Raw genomic sequence first — 21,769 nt, 5'->3', positions numbered from 1 at the left:
AGAGAAAACCTAAATGAATAGGAAAACATCCAGAACATTTAATATTGTTAAAATGGCAACATTTACCAACTTGATCTGTCCCTTCAAAGGCAATCGCTATCAAAATCCTGGCTGCATTTTTTGCAGACATTAATAAGCTGATCCAAAAATTCATGTGGGCTTCCCAGGTGGTTCAGAAGGTAAAGAATCTGACTGCAACGCACGAGACGAAGGTTCGATCCCTGGGTCAAGAAGATCCCTTGAAGAAGGGAATGGCAACTCACTCCAGTATTCTTGCCTGGAAAATCCCATGGGCAGAGGAGCCTGGCAGGCTATACAGTCCATCAGGTTGCAAAGAGTCAGGACTGAGCAACTAACATTTTCACTTTCCAAATTCATATAGAAATGCAAGAATAATCAGGACAATCTAAAAAAGATCAAAGGTAGGACTCAAATTTCCTGATTCCAAAATTTATTACAAAGCTAATTAAGACAGTGTGCTACTAGAGTAAATAAAGAAATATAGATCAGTGGAATAGAACTGAGAATCCAGAAATAAACCCTTACAGTTATGATCAATTGATTTTGGACAAAAGTGCCAAGACAGTTTTATGAGGAAAGAATGGTCTTTCTATCAAGCAGTCCCAGGATAACTGGATATCCCCATGCAAAAACTGAAGTGGGACCCTACCTCAACCATACACAAAAATCAACTCAAAATAGATCAGAGATCTAAATATAACAGCTAAGGACTCTAAAATGTTTAGAAGAAAACATAGAAGTAAACCTTTGTAATCTTAGATTAGGCCGTGGCTTCTTTGATACAAATGCACACACTAGAAAAAACAAAACCAAAAATAAACAGAAAAAAACCCTAGATACATTAACTTTCATGCTCCAAAGGACAAGTGGTACATCTGATTCATGAAACATGCTGCATCACAGATGTACCTCGAAAACATTAAGCTAAATCAAGGAAGTCAGACACGAAAGGCTACCTACTGAATAATTCCATTGACATAAAATGTTCCAAGTAGCAAATTCATATAGACAGACAGTATGTTAGTGAGTAGTCCTTGGCCAGGGGCTGACAGGAGGGTAGCAAGGAGTGACTGCTAATTAACATGGGGTTTCTTTTGGTGGTGATCAAATTTTTCTGAAATTAGAGCGGTGTTTGATGCACAACTTTGTGAAAAGGATGGGTTTTATGATATGTGAATTATATCTCAAAAAAGCTTTTATTAAAAACAAAAATAAGGAAGGCTGGCCACTTTGCTGCAGGAACAGTGATGTGGAGAGAGGCCTGGAAACAAAGAGTTCAGTTTAATAGGTTTGGGAGACCCAGTAAGGGTGTGATGATGACAACCAGAGCTATTATTTCCTGTTGAGGGAGCAGCATGAATACTTTTTACTTATGTATCATATATTTAGATACAAATTATCTCACTTATTCAGGAATATAGATTATTCCCGTTTACAGATGAGGAAGCTGAGGTTCAGAAAGGTTAAGTGACATGATAATGCAGCTGGTAAGGGCACTGTCACAGGGTGGGTACTGCTCTCATTCGTGTACGTCTTTAGGGAGGAGAAAGGAAGGGATGGTTTGAGAGACAAAAATGTCACCTTCAGCATCAGCAGGCAGCATTGGAATGGGGCAGGGAAGGGGGAGGAGAGCTCACTAGGTCCAGAGGCTGTTTCTGCTGATAGTGGGCAATACAGATATCTAGAACCTAGACAGGGAAAATAAAAAGAGGCAAAGGTTTTTTAAAAGATAAGTGCTTCACGTATGTCTTTGCCTCTCTTATTATATTACAAGCACCTAAGTACAGGGGACATTGAATGTGGAAGCTGTTTATTTCCTACCGGGAGGCATTTCGCAAATGTTTATTTGCTGAGTGATAAGGAGCAAGTCTGTTGGCCTCTCTGGTCCTAGTTTCTCAGATTAGGAGGAATTGCTCATGATGAATGCTAAATTGCTATCTCTGAGCTTTTGAGAGTGTGATTTTACTTATCTCTGGCTTCTAGCTCCAACCCGGGGATGTGTCAAAATTCAAAAAGGAAGGAAGGAAGTTGGGCGGCGTTTGTCTCAGACCTAGCCTCAGTGCCCCCTAGTGGCCATATCTGGGAACAACAAGCAGAACTTTGGAATTGACCTTCAGGCAGAGGGCATCACCGACTCAATGGACTTGAGTTTGAGCAAACTCCAGGAGCTGGTGAAGGACAGGGAAGCCTGGCGTGCTGCAGTCCATGAAGTCGCAAAGAGTCGGACACGACTGAGCAACTGAACAACTGAGACGACAGCCCCACTCCCGCCATCCATAGGCAGTGGGTCTTCTGGAAAAGGAGATTCCAGCTCTCTCTCTTAAGGTAACAGCCCAAGGCAATGTTCATAGCATTTACCTAGAGTACCCCACACACAGCTTAGCGTGAGGCTAGCCTCTGCTCTGCACAGGTAACTGCTAGACAGACACCCTTGCTATTTGCAGGGGACTGATGACAGGATCTGCCACCCCTATTCCAATCCCTCCCCCAAATGAATAACATTTGAGGATACTCAAATCCTTCATAAAAAATACAGTAATACAGTTGGCCCTACATATCTGTAGATGCAGGATCCATGGATATGGAGGGCTGACCAAACGTTGCCCCAGGTGAAGATGGCCCCTCCAACATTTGCAGCCTCCTTATTGCTCGTGTTCTTAAGTAGAGATGGTGGAGTTTCTTGATGCAGAGTAGGTATTTAATCTTCACAAAATTAATGCTGAGAATACTGGGCTGTGTTTATAGGGGTAGCCTAGCTTAGTCTGATGGAGAAGGCAATGGCAACCCACTCCAGTACTCTTGCCTAGAAAATCCCATAGGTGGAGGAGCCTGGTAGGCTGCAGTCCATGGGGTCGCTAAGAGTCAGACACGACTGAGCGACTTCACTTTCACTTTTCACTTTCATGCATTGGAGAAGGAAATGGCAACCCACTCCAGTGTTCTTGCCTGGAGAATCCCAGGGACGGGGAGCCTGGTGGGCTGCCGTCTATGGAGTCGCACAGAGTCGGACACGACTGAAGCGACTTGCAGCAGCAGCTTCATCTGAAGCCAAATGCTGAGGGTCATGGCTAGCCTCAGGCTGGGGCTGGTATGGGAGATGCATCAGAAAACAGGCCTTTTCCCGATCCTAAAGTAAATGTGTGTTCTCTAACCCAGGCTCAGTGTCCTGAGGCCTAAGACCTGCCTGGAGCCACAGAATCCAGTCTCTGTTGGCCCCTCCAGGACACCTCCTCTCTGCCCTGCCTGCCTCCCCACGGAAACACTCCGGAGAAGCCAGTTCCCTGCCCTTCCATAAGAAGCCCCTTGCAAACCTCCCTACCGTCACCTCTAGGTGGTCCAGATCAGCAGCCTCTCTGGTCTGCACTTGGCCACTTTGCCCTTCCTAGCAAATTTCCAGTCACCCATTAAGTCCCAGCTCAGGCTGGGGCCCCAGCTCACCAAGGACCACCAGAGTTGGACTAGGGGCCTTTCTGTCACAGCTCTGACCACTCTGAGTATCCTTAGCTGTTTCCAGAGTTTGTTTCTGCTCCCAAGCTCACAGCTTCTGGCAAAGAGAAATGGTCCCTGAGGTAAATGTTGGGATAGGCATTGCATGTGTGCATGCCAAGTCGCTTCAGTCGTGTCAGACTCTGTGCGACCCTATGGACCCTAAACTGCCAGGCTCCTTTGTGCCTGGGATTCTCCAGGCAAGGATACTAGAGTGGGCTTCCAGTACCTCCTACAGGGGACCTTCCAGACCCAGGGATCAAACCCACGTCTCCTGCATTGACAGGCAGGTTCTTTATTAGCGCCATCCGGGAAGCCCCAGGACAGGTGTTAGGCAGTGGAAAATGGGAAGTTCCCTTAGCTCAAGTGGGAAAGATTTCAAAGTATCTGGTACTCATTGAACTGAATGGAATTAGAACAGAGAGCCAGCATCTTGTGCAATCCAGGTGTGGCATGAAATCACTAGATGCCAGCAGGCCAGGCCCTAGTTGTGGTACAACGAGGCCAGAAGCAAGGAGCATGGTTGAGTGATCCATATGGACTTTCCTAGCTCAGCTACTCCAGGACCTTACGGCAGGAGTATAGCCTTTCCCAGGGGAGGAAGGCAGCTGTGAAGGGGGCTCTGGTGAGCCCTGCCCCGTGGTGTTCACTGTGTTGTGTAATCCTCATGAGTATGAGCTGGGCGTAGTGACTTCCATCTAAAGAAGAATATGGCAAAAGTGATAGGTTGTCACTGCTGAGATTAGATTATAGAAGACTATGGTTTCTATGATGCTGAAGCTGAAACTCTAATACTGTGGCCACCTGATGTGAAGAACTGACTCATTGGAAAAGACCCTGATGCTGGGAAAGATTGAAGATGGGAGGAGAAGGAGATGACAGGGGATGAGATGGTTGGATGGCATCACCGACGCGATGGACATGAGTTTGAGTAAGCTCTGGGAGTTGGTGATGGACAGGAAAACCTGGTGTGCTGCAGTCCATGGGGTTTCAAAGAGTCAGACACAACTGAGCGACTGAACTGAACTGAACTGATGTTTCTGTTTGCACTCTGGTTCTTCTTGCTTACTCTCTCTGATGCAGCCAGCTGCCATGCTGTGAGCTACTCTATCAAAAGGCCCATGTGGCAAGGAACTGGGAATGGCCTCCGGTCAAAGCCAGTGAGAAGTGAATCCCACCAGCCGTCAAAAGAATGACCTTGGAAGTGGATCCTCCCCAGGATGAGCCTTGGGATGACTGCAGCCTAACTGATACCTTGACTGCAGCCTTGTATGAGACCCTGAAGCAGACCCAGTTAGGCTGTACCTTGACTACTGACCCTTAGAAACTGTAGACAATGTTGTTTGTAGCCACCAAGTTTTGGAGTAATTTATTACACAGCAATTGATAATTAATATACAAAGGGCCATGTGGGCTGAAGGAGAAAGTGGGAGAGGGCTTAGCAGGCAGCCCAGCTCGGGCAGTGGTCTCCCCAATCATCAGCAGCAAGATGCTGATGTGACCCTAACAATAACTCATAGAGGACACTTGTTTTCATTTATCCATTTAGGAATATACGAAAGTCTGACATGGTATAATGATCTCATCAAGAGAAAGCAGAGTACACAGAGTACTAGCTGTCCCCCCTGGCCCCCCTCTCAGAAAAGGCACAAATATATGAGGTTTGGGTTCGGGGAACTTCTGTTCTGGTACCAGTCTACTGCTCAGGCCCCTCTGTAAACAGGAAAGGGGACCCCTTCCTCGCATCCACTGCTGAGGATGTGGGTTAAGCAAAGCGAGGCCACTGGCAGGCCAAGGCAGGGTCTGTGCTGGGTCCGTGTCATCAGCCCCCTGAGGAAAACCAGTCACTCCAACCAGAACATGATGGGGCTTGATAACCCAAGAGATGGTTCATCTGGACAGCTCCATTCTCCAGCACAGGAACACTGCCACCCTGATCCTCTCTTTGGAGGCCAGTCCAGGCTCAGATTTCAGAGACTGGGGCCATGGGGGGTGGCAGAAAGGAGAATCAAGCTTGAATATTCCAGGTGCTTATCCCTGCACTCTTCAACATGGGAACACCTGTTTCCTCTGTGTCTTTCCTTGGCAAGAGGGTTTAGTCCTGCAGTCAAGCCTTGGGTAGCTGGGCATAGAGATGTTTGTATTAGAGGAGGCTTCTGCCCCTCATCCCTCAGGGCCAAAGGGCAAATAATCTAACTGGCCCGAATCACTAATGACTGTCCTTCTTCCCCAGTTAACCAGGACTGAATTTTCTCTGTAATTTGGGGGAAGAGAGAAGAGGGGTTGTGAAACCATAAAGGCCCAGATGTGGCAGCACCCACCTGGAACAGGACAAACTGGAACTGAGAGAGCTTGAAATATTCCCTTTCTCCTTCTTAAAAAAGACCTAACATTGTAACAGTTTAACAAAATTATTATAATTTCTTTTAAATAACCCACAGACACCCATGACGCTTCCAAATTTACAGAACAAAAAGCACTTGAGAACTTGGTAGAAAACGATTTGCAGATGGTTCCTCCCAGAAGCTGCCCCTGCAGACAGGCTCAGTTCACCTCCAGGACCTCGGTCTCCGGGAGGCCGAACTTGGTCTTATGCTGGTCGAAGAGCTTCACCAGGGCTTGCACGTACATGGCGTGGTACAGGTCGATGTCCTGCTGCGTCGGGCGCTCCAGCCTGGGGATGGTAATGGGCTCGCCCACTGCAGGGAGGGCAGAGGCCTCTGGTTAGTCAGTGCCATTTGGCCCACCGTCCCTGGGCATTCACCGTGATGCTCTTGGTGGTGACCTTGTGCTACGAGCCAGCCACACGCCAGGAACTGTGCTGGAAGTGCTCCGTTTCAGGCTGTCCCTTTCAAAGCTAAGAAGACTGGGGCCCAGGGTGATGGGAAGGGACCTGCCCAAGGCCACCTAGCCACTAAGCAGCAGGTGGGATCAAGTCCAGCTGCGCTCACTGCTCGCAGTACTCAGTTGGGAGCTCCCGTGAGAGGTGTGGGATCCAGGAATGGCTTTGCTTTTGCCTGCCCTGGGCACGTCACTGCCTCTCTGAGCCTTAGTTTCCTCACTGATCACAGGGGGACCCTTCCTTACAGGGCTTTGCTGAGGATTCTGTGCAATAATGCGATATGCTTTGAGAACTGTGCTAAGGGCAGGAGAAAGGGACCACTTTCACAAATCCATGCATAATTTTATTTTTTGTCATCCTCCTGCTTCCTCTCTGTACCCAGCTCATCCTGAAGTCCTATCAATGCTATTTCTGAAATTTCTTCCAAGTTCATGCACTTCTCTTCCATCTCTGCTGCTATTCCCTCTGTCCAAGCCAACTGCTACTACAAAAGACTCTGGACTGGTCTTGTGTATTCCATTTTTGTCCCTTCTAACTCTTTTTTCTAGGGCTTCCCTGGTGGCTCAGCTGGTAAAGAATGTGCCTGCCAATGCAGGAGATGCAAGAGACGTGGGTTTGATCCCTGGGTCGGGAAGATTCCCTGGAGAAGGAAATGGCAACCCATTCCAGTATTCTTGCCTGGAAAATTCCATGGACAGACGAGCCTGGTTGGCTACAGTCCATGGGGTCACAGAGATGGACACGACTGAGCAAACAGGCCTTTTATAACTCCTTTTCTATTCAGGAGTCCCAAGGATCATGCAGAGTCGGACATGACTGAGTGACTGAACTGAACTGAAGGATCACGTTAAAATGCAAATCTGAATCTCCCTTCCCCCAAACCCTCAAGCAATTTTCCATTCTTAAGGTGAAAAGCAAACTCCTTCACCCTGGGCACCAGACCCTATCCTTCTCTAGCCACCCTGTACATGGAAATGTTCCTGCTGTCTCACAGACATCAGACCTGGTATGGTGTATAACAAGAGTCAAGGGTGAGTCTGGGTCATGGGATTTAAAATGTAGGAAGTTGATCTCTTTGAAAAAAGTACAAAGCAAAACTTCTGGCCCTGATAACAACTCAAAGTATTTACGTGAGCTTTGGCCTCTGAAGTCCATGGCTTGTGGCCTCCATGCTCTTGTGTGAGTTCTGGATTGTGAACCATTAACAGACACACACACACTCCTACAATAGATAATTCCTTGGAATCCTCTAAATTGTCTCATATAAAAGCAACACAGCATGGCTGGGGGTGAGGTGGAGCCAGTTTTTTGCTCCACTTCTCATAGACTTCTGCTCCAGTCATATTGACTTCCTTCTGTTCCTCAAAAATCTATGCGATCCTGCTGTGAGAACTTCATTTAGGCTATTGTTTCTGACAAAAAGCCTCTTCCTCTTCTTTTTTTCTGGATAATTCCTATTCGGCCAAGAGTGTAAGAGTCACTCCTCCCTGAGATCCACTAGGACCCTCCAGAGCACATCCATCTCACACCCCCTTTCGGGTCTTTACTGTAAGGGGGTCTTCCCTGATAGACTCATGATCTGCAAACACAGAACTGCTGAGTCCTGCTTTCTCATCCAGACAGCTTGGTTCATGGTAATGGAACTATGTCCCATCTCCCACCCACACCCATCACTACTATCAGCACCCAAACAGGTCCACGTCCTCATGGTTTAGAGCATGGACATCAGAGCCAGGGGCCTGGATTTGAATCCTAACTCTGTCACTAAACTAGCTGTGGCACCCGAGTTTAGGGGAGCTTACCGACAGTGGTGATGGGCTTGGAGTAGGGCACCAGCCCCCAGGTGTCAGAGGAGAAGAGGCCTCGACCATGGAAGATGCATGGGGCAAAGCCAATGTACTTCTGGAACTTCTTCTGCACCCACCGGCCCCAGGAGCCCTCCTCAAAGATCACCTGCTTGTACACCTCATTCTCCCCAAAGGAGTAGATGGGAACCAGGTCGGCTCTGGAAGAGAGAGGCCAGGGTCTGTCTTGGCCCAATCACTGGCTTCCGTCCCTCCTGGCAGCCCCAGAGGCCCCAGACACCAGCCAAACTGCCCTCCCTCAGGGCTGTACAAGAGTCACCTGGGGGACCCCAAACCACATGTCCCCCCAGGGCCAAATGAGGGCAGGCCCCCTGCCCCTGTTGGCCGGTAGGGATCATGTCAGGGTTTTACAACGTGGCCCTGACCAGGCCCCTTAGCCTCACTCGATTTTCTGAAATGGAAAATGGGGATGGCATTCCTGCAAAATTCTGCAGGATCCAACAGGGCGGTAGAAGTAAATGTGCTCTAACGAAATGTGCTGAACAGGTGGCTACACAGAACGTGCCCCTGGTTTTCTAGAAAAGGTCACAGAAACCCAAGCTGCCCTGCTCCTCTCTGCCTGTGCTCAGGCTTACTGCTCCAAGAGGCCTTCCTTGATATTTCCAGCCACACACCATTCTCCTTCCTGGCCTTCCACTCTCCTAGCTGTGTGACAGGCTTTGGCATAGGGCACACAATGCTGCCCCTGGGCCTGATGGCCTTTCACCCCACCTGCCGGGGCCCAGGAGACTCAGGTTTCATTTTTGTCCACCCAGCCGCCCTTGGCCTGAACCTCTGGTCTCCAACATCCCCTTCTCCACGGATGGTTAACTCCCTTCTCTGCCTTCCTAGAATCTGGGTCCTGCCTCCAGGAGCCAAGGAGCTGCTGACCTGGGCTGAGCAGAGCTGTGGCTGGGGTGTGGTCATGTGTGTGCATACACGTGTTCTGAGACGCACTCACCCATGGCGCAGGGCCAGTTTCACAAAGCCCTTGCGATTGCGCAGGGTGACTGCATTCTTGCCGGGCATGGAGCTCAGGGATTCAGCTGCGCCCCCCACCACGATGATGATGGCATTGCCACTCCCATTCTTTGAAAGCAAGTAGTCTATGGTGTCCCGGTTCACTGGGCAGATGCCTGGGGAGTGGAGGGGGGACACACAGTCAGGGATGGACTTCCTACCTTCTGCACGTGGTCAAATATAGACAGAGCCCTGGATTTGGTTCCCAGACCTAGCCCAGCCACTTAGAAGAACAGCCCCACGTAAGTCATTCTATTTTCTGAGCCTCAGCTTACTTATCTGTAAAATGGGGATGACACAGGGTTGTTTAGGGAATGCATTCATTTGGCAAACGTTCCCTGAGGTCCTAACTCTGCTGAGTGGTGCCAGGTGCCAGGGAACCCCAGTAAGTCAGGCTGGTGGGGATCAAGGTGGATAGAACATGAGAGTCATGGACAATGATCAGATTGTGCAAAGGGCAGCACAGGGCCTGGGGATGCCCAGAAAAAGGGGTCAGAGAAGGTTTCCTAGGGATGACGTTATGCTAGTTGAATCCAGAAGATATGAACAGTTCTCTCGCTCAGCCCTGACACACCAGGCCGTGGCTGGCCACATCTCACAGGACCAGGCACTAGAGCACAGTGGATTGGCTTCCTGGCCAATGGAGAGGCTCAGACAGGGGCACTCAGAGGTGGATTCTCACCTCCAGACATCAGGTACTCCCGCAGCACTGGCATCCGGAAGTTGCCGGCCAGCGTGGCCAGGTAGGGCCTTATGCCAGGGAACTTCTTGCTTACTTCTGTGGCCTCTGTGCTGAAGTTGCAGAAGGCACCCAGGCCCATGATGCCATGGGGATGGTACCCAAAGATGTAGTTCCTGCTGGTCAGTAAGTTGTGTGTCTTCACCAGCTGCAGGGAAGACCTTGGGTCAGAGCAAACTGGCCAGGAAGGGGTACCAGGGAACACCCAGAGGTGAGGGAAGCACTGGGCGTGCCCTGCTCCCCGGGGTCTGGGTCTGAAGGACTGGAGTGACGCCCCCTAGACCTCAGACTCTCGTCACTGGGCCTCAGTGCTGGGGACTTGAAAGTCACCATTGGACTTCGAGTCCCTGGGAAGGGAGTAAGACACTTCTTCATTCCCCATTTTTCCAGCCAAACACACCAAGTCCTCTAACTGCACTCTGCCAGCCTCCTGCATTCCCTCCCTCTGGGCCCAGCCCCCTCACCACAGCCAGAGTGACTGCTCTAAAAGCCCAGTGAAATCTCTGTCACTCTCAGATAAACAGGGATGTCCAGCTCCCATCGGGGTAAAGTCCAAGTCCCTAACTTTGGCCAGAGAAGGGACAGAGCATCTGGCCTGAACAGAAACTTCCTCCCAGGCAGCCAAACTCAGGTCAGGCTCTGATGCAGGAAGGACAAGGACGAGTCACAGCCCTGGTGCCAGCCACAGTGGGGGTGGGGAGGTCAGCTGTGCAGCTGGGGTGGCTGACCTGAGGTGCTATCCACAAAGCTGTCCTGGGATGGTCTCGAGGACGACTGGCTTCCTCGGGCCCACCCCCCGCCCTGGGGCTGGCGGCCTGGACAGTGAGGTGGGCGGTGCTAAGTTGCCCTAATCCCTGAGCACCAAGAAGCACCCACCCAGCACTACAGGGAACACCAAGGGGGTGGAAGGTGCTGGGCGGGATGGAGAGGATGGGCATTCTGCTCAGAAAACATCACTTTTTTCCCAATTAGAAAAATACTGAATAATCAGAGAATTTTAAAAATACAGGAAAGTCAGAAGAAAATAAAAAACCTGTCATACTTCCCTCCAGATAAACCACTCTGACATGTTGAGTTTTTTTCCTACTCAAATACACATGTTCTTTTTTAAAAATCCCCAAACTGAGGTCATATGGTTGGTATGACTTTTATATAACTACCTCCCAAGCATATCAAAGCTATTTTTTTCTTATCAGAATCCCTCAGTAACATGTCTTCTCACAGCTGTGCTACATGAATAGGATTGTTATCCAGCCTACACTGATAAAAAGCTTTGAAAAGCTTCTATAGTTTCCCTCAGAAATAATGTTTCCATAGATATCTTATTTTTGTCTTCATGTCTGTTTGCATTCTTAAGACAAACTTCTAGAAATACAGCTCCTGGGTCAGAGGGTAGGACCACTTTGGTCTGGTGGGCTGCCCTGCCTCTGGAGACAGGCTGCTGGTAACATTCCTACCAGCAGGGCCTCAAGGCTCCCCCTGCCCTGCGCTGGGGCCAGCTGGAAGCAGAGTCCCCCGCTACCAGCAGAAGAGCAAGGGCCGGGGCTTCTATGACGCTGGATTTGGGAACTGCCTGGCCTAGGGAAGGACCTCGTGCTCACCTTGAGGGGGTGGGGTGCTGGTGACTGGTCTCCAGGAAACTGAAACCTGAACCTGCAGGCAATGGAGGCCAGAAGGGGATGGGAGTGAAGGTAGCTGGCACACCTCCCAGCTCTGCAACTACCAGGACATGTCAGCGTGAGCCAGAACCCCTGTGCTGTGTGCCCGGATGCTCGGGACACTCGTACTCTTTCCTCCTTCGTTGCCTTTGTTGAGCAGATTAAAACTGCTCAAAACCCCAAGTGATCTCCAGCTGCCCACCACATAAAAGGGGAGCAGCAGCAGCTGCATCCACAACCGGTGGGGATGCAGCTTGACACGAGCTCCACGAGGCGGTGGTTCTGGGGTTTTGCCCCTGAGAGCAGCTGCGCCCACCACTTTAGCTTTCGGGAAAGCCAGAATGAAAAAGCACCTCATGCCAGTCTCCATAGAGGAGGAAGGCATGGAGGTGAGAGCGGAGGCAGCCAGTACTGGGATGGAAACCTGCTCCTGAGCTGAGGGCCAGGCCCAGGAACCTGCTGGACAGCGTGGGCGGGAAGAGCCCTGATCTGGCCATTCCTTCGATCGTGGGGTCGACTGAAGCCCAGAGAAAGGAGCTGCTGCTCCCTGGGGAGCTCACAGCGGATCCTTCCCTACCTCTAGACTTGGCCACCCAGCTGTGCTTTCCCCGGTCCTGAGCTACAGATGGGCCACTTGGCGGAACCCTAGCTGGTCCCTTAAATCATTTCCTCCCTGCACCCCAAGCCTCTATCTGGTTAAATGAGGTGTCCTGCGGCAGAGTGCAGGTTCTTTGTTCCCGGTGCAGCACCCAGAAAAGTGCAGGCACCTGATATGGCTTTGATCTGACTTCGTGCCACACTCCTCCCCTTGGGTGGACAGAGTATCCCCTCGGGGGGAGGAGGAAGGGCAGTGCTGATGAAGGCTCTGTTGATGCACCTGATCTCGTGTCTCCTGACTGTTTCCAATGGCAAAGTCTCAGCCCCAAGCGCTGGCCAGGCCAGGCCTGCTGGCCGACACAAGCCAGCAAGTCACTCCTCACACCCTGTCTCTCCCTGGCAGGCACAGTGGTCAGATAGTTTTGTCCCAGCCTGGCACCTTATAGAGGAAGAAACTCAGAACCAGAGAGGAGCAGAGACTCGCCTAAGTTCACGTAGCAGGGCACTGGGGCAGAGGAACGAAGGAATGAGAACACGGGCCCTGAGGCAGACACTGCCTTGGTTTCTATACTAGCCTCGCACCTTGGGACAGTTCCTCCTCTTTGGGCCTCAGTAGGTCCATCTGTGAAATCAGGCAGATGGACAGATAAGTGACTGTAAGCTCAGAGAGTCCTTCCTAGTCTCTTCTCCAAAGACCCTGCCCATCACCAGGCACTGCCCACTCCTCTTCCAGGTAGCCAGTGGTCCTGGTGGCTGGCAGTGAACACATAAGCCCCACCTCTGCTGGGAGAAAGGATGTTTTTTGGGCCAGCTGAGCAGCTCTGGTGGCAAAGACCTTCACCGACAAGGGTGTGGGGAGGTATAGGTGGGTGGGCACAGTTAGAGAGCATGCCCCAACCATTGGCAAGAGGCCAGGAAAAGGGTGTGGAACAGAAGGGTCATACACGACTCCATCAATCCTGACATCAGTTCACAAAGGCCAAACCTCCCTGCACAGAAGAGGAGCCTGAGGTCCCGAGGGTCAGGGACTCTGCCAAGACCACCATCAGGCAAGGGCAGAGCCCAGGATGAGGCATGAGACCTCAGGCTCAGCCTGGCTTTGGTTCTGGCAGGACCTAGGGCCCCTCCCAGGGCCAGCTCGCCTGGGCCATGTGGAGCCAACCCCCAGCAGACTTCTTGGAACAGAGGTGAGACAAGGGACATGGGTTTTGTTTTGGTTCTTCTGGGAGGGTAGAGATCAGTGGGAAAGGGTACCTGTCTGTCCCAGCTCTGACCAACAGTCATCAGGTCATCCTGTTCTGGATGGAGGGAGCTATCAGCCTTGAAGAGGTTTCCTGGGGGGCAGGCTACTCTGGGGCCCCCAAGGAAAGAGCCCCAGCAGAGAGAAAGAGTCCATAATCCCTCACAATGAACCATAATTTACCACTTTTCTGGCATGTAAACAGCTCCATTTTACAGATAAGGATAACGAGGCTTAGTGGGCTTGAGAAAGCGTGCTCATAGTCCCATGTGCCGAAAGCGACAAAGCCCAGCAGGATCCATCAGAAGGGCAAGGGCAGGGACCAGGCACATGCATTCCCAGGCCCAGCAGAGCCCAGCAGTGCACAGGGACTACAGTGCACTAACAGAGGCCAGAGAGCAGAGGGACAGGGCAGGACCTCAACCCGGATCCTCAACGGCACAGCAGAGGGAGGGAGCCCCGTGAAGTGGGGCTCAACCCAGCGGGGCACACCTGGACTGCATCTCTCCCAGAGCAAGAGGCAGTAGGAGTTCAGTGGGAAAGAGCGTGGGGCCCGGGTTCTAACACTAGCCCCGGCACGGAGTCACTGCGCAACTTGGACCAGTCCTTGCCCCTCTGTGGGACTCAGTTTCCTCACCTTCAAAATGAGAGGGTTGGGTCCTATGAGGCAACATCCTCCTAGCAACAACAGCCTTGGTTTCCTTGCGGCCAGAGAGACGGGGTCCAGAAAAGGGAGGAGCAGGGACCCTGACCCCAAAGGTCCTGTGGAAACCGGGCCCAGGCTGGGATGGGCAGAGGGAGCCAGCCCGGGGTGCCACGCTACAATACTGAGTGCAGCACAAAAATGCAGGGTTACCTGACCACCTCCCCCAGGCAGCAGGCCAGGATGCCTCAATCGCTGACTCACAACAGCAAACACACACCACCCTGTGTCATGCACACTCCCACATTCACACACACTTTCTCCATTCTTCAGACTCCACTGATTTCTGCCGGGTTACCTCAGCACCTGGGATGTGCCAGGGCTGGGGTGCCGGGCGAGCTGCCTAGACAGGTCTCTCCCCTGTAGGGAAAGCCTTCAGGATTCTGCCAGAGTTCTCCACCATCCACCAGCATCACCCACGTGCACCAGGGCCTGGATGCCCCGGCCCTACCAACCTGGCTTGCAGACCACCGGCAAGGGGCCTGAAAGAATGGCACTGAAAGCCAGACCAAGCCACTTTTTATCTTGTCAGGACCTTGACTTTGGCCCCAGAGAAGACAGATGCTCAGAAGACCAGTGTGGGAGCAGCCAGTGGCACAGGAGGAAGGATACCCAGAGAGCAACTTAGTCTAAACTGGTTGTCTGTGAAGAGACAACCTCAGCTTCACCCAGGGTCAGACTGGGCTGCTTCTTCTGCCTCTGTCCTCCAAGCCTGAGGGAAGCGCGAGGATTTGTCCAAGCGTATCTCCCAGAGTTCTGCTGCATAGGAGGGTAGTGTGCTGTGGTGGGAAGTGTCCAGACTTGAACCAAGACAACAGCTGGAGTCTTGGCTCAGTTCCCTGTTAGCCTCATTCAGCTGTGCTGCTCTCTGACCTTCAGTTTCCTCTTCTGTAAAAATGGGATAAAATGAATACCCGCCATACAGGGTGCAGCGAGAGTTAAAGGAGACTCCTTGGGGAAGGCGCTGCCCCTGAGAAGGCTCCCAGTGAATAGAAGTCCTCCCTTCCCCTCCACCTTCTCCCCATCCTCCCCATCCCAGGCTTCTTGCTCAAGCTCAGGTGCTGTGTTCTCATGATTTTCCCTGCCCCTTCAGTGCTGCTTCTCTTCAGGATGGGGTTCAAGGAGCAGCACCTTCAGAAGCCTTTCCCAAGCACTTCAGCAGTGAGACTCTCACTCTTCATTCACTGCACACCAAATTTTCTGGCCCCTTATTCCCATGACCAGGACCCCTGGTGACCCACCCACGACTGGCTGAGAGAGGTGAAATTTCTGTAAGACCTTCAGAAGGAAAGAAAGCCCCTCACACCTATTGCTAATCTTGGTTCAGACCAGATAAACTTGGACTACCTTAGTATTGTCTTGATAAATCACTTCCTTTTTTATATTTTTTGGCTCCATCATGCAGTTTGCAGGATGTTAGTTCCTCGACCAGGGAATAAACTGGGGCATAACAGTAAAAGTGCTGAGTCCTAACCACTGGACCACCAGGGAATTCCCAGTCACTTCCATTTTAAGTTATGACTTTAATATTCACTGAAAGCAGACAAGCAACAGCCATAGTGTCTACTATTATTCCTGCTCCTTACATCACCCAGGGTCTCAGTGTCTGAAACAGCTTTTAGATCCAAATGCTAGAAGAAGTCTTGTTTAGCCAAGGAACAAAGAAGCTTCTTTCTTTCTGAAAATGGGGATCAATAACCAGCATGCTTCCCTTTTTGCCTTGGCTGCTAGGAGGCTCAGAGGTGATCATGAAGTTCAATCACTGCAACTCTGTTGACACTTATGGATGAATTACTAGTATGTTTTCCTCCAAGTCTTGATTTTTCTTTTTACCTGGTACAGAATTATATGTATGTATCTTAAATTGCCTCAAATCCTGCATAAAGTAGGGTAGAATATCGACAGATGCTCATAGTGGGAGATGTCACCTTGTTCAACCCTGCACACATGATCGCTGTGGATGGGTAAGTTAAGGCTTGACTTCAGATTTCCCATCCATTCCCACCCTCCCAAGATAACACCTGCAAGTTTTTACCTGAATGGGAAAGTAGTCTCGAAAGTAGCGCCACACAGCCCAGTTTCGGACCCACTGTGACCTCCTGCCACCTTCCAGGGAACAGAACACAGTGTTGAGAAGGAGTAGGAGTGGGGGAGGGTGACGTTCACGCAGAGCCAGTGTGGACCCCTGAGCTAGGTGACCAGCACCCTAGGCAGCATTCTCCCCCTCCAAACCCCTTTCCATGTTCATTCCCTCACGTTATGGACACCCGGCACTGAGTGTGAGCTCTGGAGAGAAGCATGATGGTGACCTTAGAGACTCCTCTGCCTTCAGAACCATGCCCAGGCTTAGCCCAACACTATTCACGCAGTAGGTGCTAACTCAAGAAGGGGCAGCACCCACAACGAGGAACTTCAGCTTGTGCAGGAGGGAGTGTCCTGAGGGCGGGGGTCAGGCAGGGTGACCCGTGCTCCTACCTTTCTTGGGTGTGTTCCAGTCAAACACCAGCCAGGTGAAGTAGAGCACGGCAATGAGCCAGCAATCGGTGCAGAATGTGTACATGAGGATGACGCTGCAGGCCACTCCTGGGGAAAGGCAGATGGTCCCGGGTCAGGCCTGTGCTCCCGACATGGGCTTTAGTACCCTCTGGACATAGGGTCACTAGGTGACTGAGCGTTTACTGTGGCCCTAAGCTAGGCACAGCTGGGGCCCTGGGCAGAGGGCCATGGGGAGGGTGAGGTGGGGAGGGGGGTGAAGATGTTCCTGAGAGGAGCAGGCTCACCGGGACATGAGCCTCATCTTCTACGTTCTGATGGGCTGTCCTAGCATCAAGAGGCACTTGGGCTCCATGCTGTCTGGGCAGCAGCACCATAGGTGATGGATGTTAACTCAGAGCCTTACAGCTGTCCTTTCTGCCCCTCCTTGCGTGTTCTCCCCACCTGAGTGCCCACCAGAGTGACTGTGGATGAGGGGAGGGACCTGCCAAGTGCCTCTGTATCTCAGGACTTGGGCTGAATCACTGTCTTGAGAGCCAAAGGGCAGGAAAATGGTGATCCCTTGTCATCTGCAACCCAGTCCCATTCTAAGCTCCTGAGCTAGCCTCTTGCCAAGGGAGCTAAAAATGGTACAACTATCTTGGGACCGGTAGTAAACACAGAGTGGCCAGGTGTCCGGGTTTTCAGGACCACCATAGGAGTGTGACACCATAGATGGGGAAGATGGGGCTCTAAGTATCTGGAGTCAACAAAACCCTGTTAAAGGCCAGCTGTGAAGTACTTGAGGCAGCTTGGTGAATGGCAATGTTTAAGTTAAGGCCACTTACACAGTCACTCACCTTGTTGAGTGGTTTGCCCCTGGTCTCCTTTCTTAGGCCTAGAAAAAGGGTCACAAGCCCCCTAGACTCCACAGGGTATCCAAGTGCCTTCAGAGGCTAGATAGATGCTCCAGGTGGGCCTGGGCAGGGTTGTGAGGTTCAGGTTAGGATCTGAGCAGCCTGGAAACCTAGCTGCTGTCAAAGCCCTAACTCTGTTGAGGGGCACCAGGACCAGAGCGGGTGGAGCCCCAGGCTGCACTGCCTAAATGTCTGGGCTCTCTGGGAAGCTGGGAATCCCTTGCCACTGTCCTTACTCTGGTGCTGAGGCAGCCTGGGAGGAGGAAAAGAGAACAGATGGAGAGTCTGGAGACTGCATTCTAGTTCCGGACTTTCTCAGCTGGGGGCCCTGCTCCCTCTAAGCCCTGTGTGTCCACAGCTGTTGCATTGGTATCTGCCTCCCCCAGCAGACTCCTTCCATCAGAAGGCCCTTCAGTTCCTGGGCTCCCTGGGAGCTGGAACCAGGTCAGACAAACTTCTCCAGCCCCAGCAACCACCACTGCTGCTACTGCTAAGTCACTTTAGTCGTGTCCAACTCTGTGCGACCCCATAGACGGCAGCTCACCAGGCTTCCCCATCCCTGGGATTCTCCAGGCAAGAACACTGGAGTGGGTTGCCATTTCCTTCTCCAATGCATGAAAGTGAAAAGTGAAAGTGAAGTCGCTCAGTCGTATCCAACTCTTAGCGACCCCATGGACTGCAGCCTACCAGGCTCCTCCGTCCATGGGATTTTTCAGGCAGGAGTACTGGAGTGGGGTGCCATTGCCTTCTCCGAGCAACCACCACAGGAAAGGTTTATTGAGCAAAAATGAGCTAAATCCATCACATAAGTTTGCCTTTCTCAGAGACTAAGCCCAGTCCTCTGAACAGGGGGCTCCCTGGTCCATTCTTGTAGGGCAAGGGACTGCAGCAGGAACCCCACCCCCCACCCAGTCCCCTCGGGTCCAGGAGATGTAAACAATTTTTGGCTCCACATGCAGAAGATTCAGGACCCACCTTTACAATCACCCCTCCCCATAGAACACAGTCAAGCTCGTGATTCAGAACTGCTCCTCAAAGCCCATGAGCGGGCAGCCTATGGCTGCCCAATGCAGGGAGGCAGCAGTCAGGCCCATGAAGAGCATGGACATGCTCTTACATGAAACTGGGGCCCTGCTGGCTCACTGGCCACGGCCCATCCTTGAATCTCCATTTCCAACAGTGTGTTGGGAAGATTACATGAGATAATGTGGGAAGAAGACTTCTACACAGTTAAGTGTCCAATCTGGAGATCCATGGACTTGGATGGGGGAAAAAAATAACATCTTAATGTTCCTTCATCTCTTATAGAAATGTAATGCTTCCTTCATTTATGAACGTACCAGACTGCAGTAGTCTTAGCAGTCTTTATGGCTGCTGCTAGATCTTTTTATTTAACATAGTAACAAAAAATAATGTCACTATATGTGGAATCTGATTTAATACGTGTGTGTTTATATTTTAATACCATTGGCTTCCTTTGAAATCCAATTGTTTTGTATTATGCATTTAAAAACTCGGAATGAAGCAACTCCTGCAGCTCAACTTCAGAAAAATAAACGACCCAATCAAAAAGTGGGCCAAAGAACTAAACACATTTCTCCAAAGGAGACATACAGATGGCTAACAAACATATGAAAAGATGCTCAACATCACTCATTATCAGAGAAATGCAAATCAAAACCACAATGAGGTACCATTTCACGCCAGTCAGAATGACTGCGATCCAAAAGTCTACAAGCAATAAATGCTGGAGAGGGTGTGGAGAAAAGAGAACCCTCTTACACTGTTGGTGGGAATGCAAACTAGTACAGCCACTATGGAGAACAGTGTGGAGACTCCTTAAAAAACTGGAAATAGAACTGCCATACGACCCAGCAATCCCACTGCTGGGCATACACACTGAGGAAACCAGAATTGAAAGAGACACATGTACCCCAATGTTCATTGCAGCACTGTTTATAATAGCCAGGACATGGAAGCAACCTAGATGTCCATCAGCAGACGAATGGATAAAGAAAGCTGTGGTACATATACACAATGGAGTATTACTCAGCCATTAAAAAGAATGCATTTGAATCAGTTCTAATTGATTCATTCAAATGAGGTGGATGAAACTGGAGCCTATTATACAGAGTGAAGTAAACCAGGAAGAAAAACACCAATACAGTATACTAACGCATATATATGGAATTTAGAAAGATGGTAACGATAACTCTGTATGTGAGACAGCAAAGAGACACAGATATATAGAACAGTCTTTTGGACTCTGTGGGAGAGGGTGAGGGTGGGATGATTTGGGAGAATGGCATTGAAACATGTAAATTACATATGTGAAATGAATCACCAGTCCAGGTTTGATGCATGATACAGGGTGCTCGGGACTGGTGCACTGGAATGACCCAGAGGGATGGGATGGGGAGGGAAGTGGGAGGTGGGTTCAGGATGGGGAACACATGTACACCCATAGCGGATTCATGTCAATGTATGGCAAAACCAATACAATGTAAAGTAAAAAAATAAATAAATAAATAAAACTGAGATTAAAATAAATAAATAAATAAAAACTCGGAATGAATAAGGTTTAGAGCCTTAACCAGAATACCAGGGGGACCCGTGGCACAGGAATGGTGGCACAGAGTCACTCCATTGTTCCAGAGGGAGGCTGACAGGGCCACAGCATCCTTTGCAATGCCAGGCAAGCCTCTGCCAGCAGATATGGGTGGCAGTGGGAGGGAGTGGCTGGGGCTGCTCAGGGCAGTAATTAGCAGCACCTCGGCAGACCTGCTCGTCCATGCAGGCTTGGCGCCCACCTACACAAGGATTTCGGGAAGATGCTGGGCCGGTTTCCGGGCTGTGGTTAGACTTGATCAGTCAAGCTCGGGGCAGTCCCTGCCGCACGCTACAGGAGTCTGGGGTTCTACAAGCCGCTCAGCATCTCATCAGCCAAGCTCTGACCCACTAAGACAATAGGACAGTGGTGGCTTCTGGATGCAGATGAGGGGGAAGGGAGCTGGTACAGCAGACTGGGCAGGGGCCTGGAGGCTGGAGTCCATGCGGTCTTGCACTGGTCCTGTCACTTCCTTCTTATGTGATTCTGGACAAGGCTCTGCCCTCACTGGGTGCCTGATTCTTATCTGAAAACAGAGGGGTGCTCTCTACTCCAGGATTCTAAAAATTGGCCAGGCAGGCCAAGTTGGAAGTTTGAGCCCTGAGGGAGCCAGTTTAATCTGCTCTGTTCCCTAGACCACTGTTCCTTTATCTTGTTAAGGCCCATTGCTGTTGTTCAGTCGCTAAGTCGGGTCTGACTCTGTGACCCTATGGACTGTAGCACACCAGGTTCCTCTGTCCTCCACTATCTCTTGGAGTTTGCTCAGATTCATGCCCATTGAATCGGTGATGCTATCTAACCTATGGTTTTTCCAGTAGTCACATACGGATGGGAGACTTGGACCATAAAAAAGGCTGAGTGCTGAAGAACTGATGCTTCTGAATTGTGGTGCTGGAGAAGACTCTCTTGAGGGTCTCTTGGACTGCAAGGAGATCAAACCAGTCAATCCTAAAGGAAATCAGCTCTGAATAGTCATTTGAAGGACTGATGCTGAAGCTCCAATACTTTTAGGCCACCTGATTCAAACAGCTGACTCATTGGAAAAGACCTGATGCTGGGAAAGACTGAAGGCAAAAAGAGAAGAGGGCAGCAGAGGGTGAGATAGCATCAGCGGCTCAATGGACATGACTTTGAGCAAACTCCAGGAGATAGTGGTCCATGTGCCTCTGTAAAAATCTGAGGATAGCAACTGCCCTTCATCCAGAAAAACGTGAACATAGTCTCACATGGAATTTTCTATCTAGTCTTAGGGGCTCATAGGCCCCCAAAGCCCACTCTTGGGTCTTACAGTGAAGACTGGCCATTTCAGACCAGGCACGCTGATTTTGGGCTCCCTGGTGAGCACTCCAGGCTCCTGTTTAATTTTTAACTCTGCCACTTAATGAGCTTCACCATCTCTGAGTGTCACTGAGCCTCTATGAGTCTCCATTTTCTCACCTATGAAGTGGAAAGCCTAGTCCACTGTGTGTGTGTATGTGTGTGCATGAATGTGTGCACGCTCAGCCATGTCTGACTCTTTGCAACCCCTTACACTGTAGCCCACCAGTCTCCTCTGTCCATGGGATTTTTCAGGCAAGAATACTGGAGTGGGTTGCTATTTCCTTCTCAAAGGGATCTTACTG

The 21,769-nt window shown here is 50.6% G+C and overlaps 1 protein-coding gene across 1 annotated transcript in view; it reads right to left on the bottom strand.

Annotated features, from left to right (window-relative positions):
- Positions 1-4,861: 4,861 nt before the first annotated feature.
- Positions 4,862-21,769, bottom strand: part of DGAT2 (diacylglycerol O-acyltransferase 2) — a 32,014-nt gene continuing 15,106 nt past the window's right edge. The window contains exons 3-8 of the mRNA XM_061380905.1: positions 16,626-16,733; positions 16,186-16,256; positions 9,896-10,100; positions 9,155-9,329; positions 8,152-8,354; positions 4,862-6,206 (exon numbers count right to left, since the gene is read on the bottom strand). Of these exons, the coding sequence (XP_061236889.1) occupies positions 6,052-6,206; positions 8,152-8,354; positions 9,155-9,329; positions 9,896-10,100; positions 16,186-16,256; positions 16,626-16,733 (917 nt within the window). The 3' untranslated portion in view covers positions 4,862-6,051. The remainder of the gene's footprint in view (positions 6,207-8,151; positions 8,355-9,154; positions 9,330-9,895; positions 10,101-16,185; positions 16,257-16,625; positions 16,734-21,769) is intronic.

The sequence above is a fragment of the Bos javanicus genome, chromosome 15 (assembly GCF_032452875.1).
Source record: "Bos javanicus breed banteng chromosome 15, ARS-OSU_banteng_1.0, whole genome shotgun sequence".
Lineage (NCBI taxonomy): Eukaryota > Metazoa > Chordata > Mammalia > Artiodactyla > Bovidae > Bos > Bos javanicus.
Note: the sequence above shows the minus strand (reverse complement) of the source record. Positions and strands in the feature narration are given on the sequence as shown.